This window comes from Notolepis coatsorum (genome assembly GCF_963971535.1).
Source record: "Notolepis coatsorum genome assembly, chromosome: 16".
Classification (NCBI taxonomy): Eukaryota; Metazoa; Chordata; class Actinopteri; order Aulopiformes; family Paralepididae; genus Notolepis; species Notolepis coatsorum.
In genome coordinates, this window is record NC_140180.1 from 61346137 (window position 1) to 61351956 (window position 5820).

Genomic DNA, 5820 nt, shown 5'->3' on the forward strand with positions numbered 1-5820 from the left:
TCTGTGCAGTTGTAGGCTGAGAGCTGGGGGAGTTGAGAAAGGCTGCCTCTATCGTTGTGCGCACAATGACCCCCTTTCTTTTCCTACCTCTTGTTTGAATGTCTATTTGTTCTGTTTGAATGTGTTTATGTGTGTGCACTTGCACGGGCAGAACAGTTGTTTGTGAGGAGCAAGGAGAGAATAAAACCTGTTTACAATAGATCCTTTCAGATGTCTGTGTATTGTGCACTAGCCTGTGTGTGTGCGTGCGTGCGTGTGCATGCATGTGTGTAAAAGGATGAAGGTGGAGGGAGCATTAACACCGGTGTCAGATGGCCCAACACTGCTCTGTGCTGTCGTTCAGCCAACAGTCTACTCCAGAGTGAGAAGAAGGAGGAGTCTGAAGTGAGAGGTGAAAAGTTGGGAGGGAGTTGGCCATCTGTCAGGACTCCGGTCTTGTGCCTTGCACGGTGCAGAGCTGACGCACGAGAGCTCAGAGAGAGTGAGAGAGATAGATGGAAGAGAGGGAGAGAGACGGCAGTGGCCAGATGGAGCAGTGTTTGTTTTGAAGTGGCTGACTGCTGTGGGCGCTGCAGTTTAGACACTCCCCTGGCATGCTCACTGCTGGTGTGTGTATGAAGGAAAAGTGCTTCGTTGCAGTAGGACTCGGCCACAGCAGAAGGACGACCAATCACTGATTTCTGCTTGTGTGGACAGCTTCCTCCTTCTGTGCTTAGCGCTGCCTTGCTGCCTTGCTGCTCAGAGCGGATGCACCCTATGCAGCACAAGGTGACTCAGGAAGATCAAATACCAGCCTCAAGGATCGTCCCAACTGGATCTGACTATCCACAGAGCCCCAGGGATCGTCCCAACTGGATCTGACTATCCACAGAGCCCCAGGGATCGTCCCAACTGGATCTGACTACCCACAGAGCCCCAGGGATCGTCCCAACTGGATCGGACTCTCCACAGAGCCCCAGGGATCGTCCCAACTGGATCTGACGACCTGCAGAGGCAGGTGGGCATAGGGTTCTCTGCCTCCCCCCCTGTGTATCGAGACTCGATGGAGGTCTGTAGGACTGTGAGGAGGATGTGAAGCCCTGTCAGCAGCTGCCACCTCCTGCTACTTTTGTCAGTCAGCCTTGTGTAAAGGTCCTGTGCAGGAGAGGAGGAAGAGGAGCAGGGAGGGGAATGGGCCCAGCCTCACTGCAGGAGGAGGGTGAGCCGGAGCAAGAGTCTGAGGGAGACATGGATGTCTACCACAGCCTCCTGCAGGCCGGCTCCCAGCTGGAGAGCACACTGCAGCGTGAGTACACGTCCCACTGCCCTCACATCACCCCTCTAACACGCTCATTTACTGCAGGACTCTTGCTGCATTCAGTTTGATTTTTATCACAGACTATGTGTCACCTCCTCCTGGATTGTGTATTGTGTATTGTTAGGGTATAATCAATCATAATCGGCATCAAGGAGACTGCACATACTCAAGTATTTTCAGCCTTACTGCCCGCATTGTTTATGTTCTGGCTCCTACTGCTTTGATCCAGGACTCTGGGATGTACAGTAGCCTTGCAGGGAGTTGTTTTATCCATAGTAATAATTTGTGGCGGAGATTTGATGCTGGTATATAAATTCAGGAAGACAATCAAGATATGGCTCAGAAACGGCAGATCACAGAATCCAGCCATGGATGGTTAATATGTAGGTGTGGACATAGCTACTGTAGTTAATGTCATTTCAAAGTGATATCAAATGAACCATACAGCATGGACTGCATTTAGATAGCACTTTTATCCAAAGCACTTTATGACTTATGCCTCAGCCTCACATTCTCCCATTCACTCACACATTCACAGAGGAGGCAACCATGCATGGTGCCAACCTGCTCGTGGGGAGCAGTTAGCGGTTAAGTGTCACTTCAACACACTCCCGGGAGAAGCCAGAATTGAACTGGGGACTGGGAACCTTCTAATTACCAGACGACCGCTCCACCTCCGCTCCTGTCATTGTTTCCCATTGCTACAGGATAGAGGAAGTGCTCATGAAACATTGTGTGTGTGTATCTCTCTCTGTTGGATATGAAACAGGATATGCGTAGACAGCCAATTTTCTCCACAGTGCGTCTTGATGATCATTTATATCACATCATGCAATGCAGTGTCTGGAGCTTCTTTGCCAGTTCATCAGATGGAGAGCGGTTGGACTGACTGCCAGCTCCATCTGCAGGTAGGGCTTCCTCCTGGGACCGATGGGATTGGACAGGGGAGCTCTTGTCAGGCTAGTATCATTTCATCAATGGTCCCTTCCATGTCTCTCTTATGTGGTCTTATGTTGTCCCCAGGCTGGGCCATGAAGGTAACTTTAGGGTTCATATCATGCTGAGCTTCTATTTATACCTGCTGGTCTGGAGTCTGTTAAGTCTAATGATGTGTGTGAAATATGAGCCATCCCCATGACTTTGGCCTGATCTGCTGAGAGAGAGAGAGGGGGGGGGGGGGGGGTATATAGAGTATAAAGAACACACTGCAGACCATATACTGTATTAAACCTTTGCTGTAAGATGAATGGCACCAGTCATCAAGTACATGCCCTTCTCTCTCTGAACCTATAAATATAATATCTACAGTAATGTGGCTACTTGTCTCTAAACCTATAATATCTACAGCAATGTGGCTACTTGTATCTATTTCCAAAGCTTTTCATTGGTTTATAGTCCTTGTAAAGACACACTTTATCATCCCAGATGCTTTCCCATAAGCACGCGTCACTAGTCCTCGTTCACAGTAGCATATGACACATAATCCACTCCCTCTAAAGATGCTATTTAATTGCACATGAAACATGTGAGCCTCCTAGCAGAGGAAGCAGCATGAATCGTCATATCATTGATACATCACTTAAAGCTACCGCTTCAGTAGAAGTCCAGAATGTGGATTTTACTCCTATTTTTCCACAGCATCGTACACACACACACACACATACACACACACACTCTCACACACACTCACACACACACACACACACACACTCTCACACACACACACACACGTCACACACACACACACACACACACACCACTGTAATCCCCTCAGCACTGGAAGCTGCTGACCTCAAAGCAGCATAAGCTTAGGCCTTTGTGTACCATGTACATGTTTGTGTGTGTGTGAGAAGGGATTTCCTGCTCTGTGTGTGATTTCATACTTGTGCCTGTCTCTATGTGTCTCTGTACACAAGATGCCAAGGACTGAACACATGCTCAGACTGTGAGGCATTCTCTCTACACAGTCTGGTCTCTGTGGGAAACTAGACATGTAATTTCCTCAAACGGCTTGAATTTAAATCTGACCATGCCCCTAATCCGTGCAGTTGAGGAGTAGTTAACGTTTATAGTTTTATGAGAATAAAACTATAATGTTTTATGAGGCAGGATGACTCAGAACGTGACAGGTTCGGTGGAAGGTTTTGTGTAAAGCAGATCAGGAGATAAACTAATTTAACGTTTGATCAGATGGTGGTGCTAGAGGAAAGGTCATGGGGTCACCTAAATCAATAGTTTATCCTACAGGTGTGCACTCCTAATTTGAAAAGATTTGAAGGAAAGCTGTTAAGAATCAGAATCAACTTTATTGTCACATCTTTCTATTCTGTTACAGCATCAAGGAGTGACAGTCTTTGTCCTTGGCTCCTCTGCCTAGCAGCAGCATCAGCATAAATAGTATAGAAAAAGAAGAAAATATATTCCTAATTTAGCAGCATAGCAATGATAAACAATAGCACAAATGCACATTACAATAACAATTTAGTAATCAAGTGTGGGTGTGGTGGGTGCAAAGTGTCAGTAGAATCAGTGATAAAGTAGCTCTGGCTCCTTTAGCAAACACTGCATGGGTTTACAGGACAGTAGTGTGTGGAAATCAGTATTGTGCGCAAATAATTAGCAGAGACAGCGATAAAATAGCACTGTATTCCTCCATTCACAGGCTGGTAGCTCCTCCATTCACAGGCTGGTAGCCACCCGCTGGTGTTATTTGTGTCCCAGAGTCTTCTGGTCCGGGCCTTGAGACTTCGTACAGTTTGCCAGACGGCAACATTTGAAACAGTTTGGTGTTAGGGTGGCTGGGGTCCTTAATAACCCTGCAGTCTTTGCTAACACACTGTCCGTTGGAGGGGAGCTCACAACCGTAGATGTTCTCGGCTGTTTGCATGACCCTCTGTAGTGCTCAAGGGCAGGGCCGTTTCCATACCAAGCAGTGATGCATCCAGTCAGGATGCCCTCTGTCGAGCCTGTAGAAGCCCATAGGTTCTGGGGCCCCATGCCGGATGTCTTCATCCACCTGAGGTGGAAGAGGCCTTGTTGTCTTTCTTCAGCCGCCTGAGGTGAGAGAGGCCTTGTTGTCTTTCTTCAGCCGCCTGAGGTGAGAGAGGCCTTGTTGTCTTTCTTCAGCCGCCTGAGGTGAGAGAGGCCTTGTTGTCTTTCTTCAGCCGCCTGAGGTGAGAGAGGCCTTGTTGTCTTTCTTCAGCCGCCTGAGGTGAGAGAGGCCTTGTTGTCTTTCTTCAGCCGCCTGAGGTGAGAGAGGCCTTGTTGTGCTTTCTTCATCCACCTGAGGTGAGAGAGGCCTTGTTGTCTTTCTTCAGCCGCCTGAGGTGAGAGAGGCCTTGTTGTGCTTTCTTCAGCCGCCTGAGGTGAGAGAGGCCTTGTTGTGCTTTCTTCAGCCGCCTGAGGTGAGAGAGGCCTTGTTGTGCTTTCTTCATCCACCTGAGGTGAGAGAGGCCTTGTTGTGCTTTCTTCATCCACCTGAGGTGAGAGAGGCCTTGTTGTCTTTCTTCATCCACCTGAGGTGAGAGAGGCCTTGTTGTCTTTCTTCAGCCGCCTGAGGTGAGAGAGGCCTTGTTGTCTTTCTTCAGCCGCCTGAGGTAAGAGAGGCCTTGTTGTCTTTCTTCAGCCGCCTGAGGTGAGAGAGGCCTTGTTGTCTGTCTTCAGCCGCCTGAGGTGAGAGAGGCCTTTGTTAGATTCTGATCATTCGGCCAGTATCACATCTTCTTGTGTTATCCTCTCTCCATCCACTCCTCTGCGTTGTGTACTTTGAATGGTCCTGACGTCTCATATACTGGCTGATACAATCCTTATCTCTCCCCGTTAGTGCGATCCGCAAACCATAATAATTCTCCACCTTCGTAAGAATTCGACACATTGACACAGCGTAATACCTTACAAGGAGAAGCAGTGTTTATTTACATAAACAGAGACCTCATAATCAGATGGGAACCAATTCGTATTGTCCTTGTAAAAGCCTATTCTAATGATCTTTCGGTGTGTTCAGTCTATCAGTCCAACGGTGGTCAGGCCTGGTCGTTAGCCAAGACCATCCTCGTGTTAGCCGAAGCTAATGATGATGTGTCATCCTCCCCCCCCCCCCCCCCCCCTCCGTGATGAGAGGAGAGAGTCTCTTCTGGTTTCTTCCCTCTTAGTCTCAGTCAGATTGTAGTCTGCCCTTACCCGGAACCACTGTTTAATTTATAGATCTTCGTGATAGCAACGACAGCCCCGCCCCTCTTCTGGTTGTCATGCGACGCGCTGTCATGACAACTGCTAATAACCTTTCACACATTTCAAAACGTTTCATTACTGTCAAAACCTCCATCGCCTGCGTCCACACTCGCTGTTATCACTGTGTTCCAGATTGGAATGTCAACATCCCCTGCTCAGTGTGCTGCTATTCAGTGACTCCTGCTCGCTCTGAAACACCTCTTCCACCACCCTCTTCTAAGGCAAACCATGCACATTTCGATCTCTCTGACCCGGCACAGTTAGATGTGGTCATCTCCCCCCAATCTATACAT

The 5820-nt window shown here is 48.3% G+C and overlaps 1 protein-coding gene across 1 annotated transcript in view; it reads left to right on the top strand.

Annotated features, from left to right (window-relative positions):
* Nucleotides 1–1158: 1158 nt before the first annotated feature.
* Nucleotides 1159–5820, top strand: part of mcf2a (MCF.2 cell line derived transforming sequence a) — a 61605-nt gene continuing 56943 nt past the window's right edge. Inside the window, exon 1 of the mRNA XM_084331817.1 lies at nt 1159–1285. Within this exon, the coding sequence (XP_084187943.1) occupies nt 1171–1285 (115 nt within the window). The 5' untranslated portion in view covers nt 1159–1170. The remainder of the gene's footprint in view (nt 1286–5820) is intronic.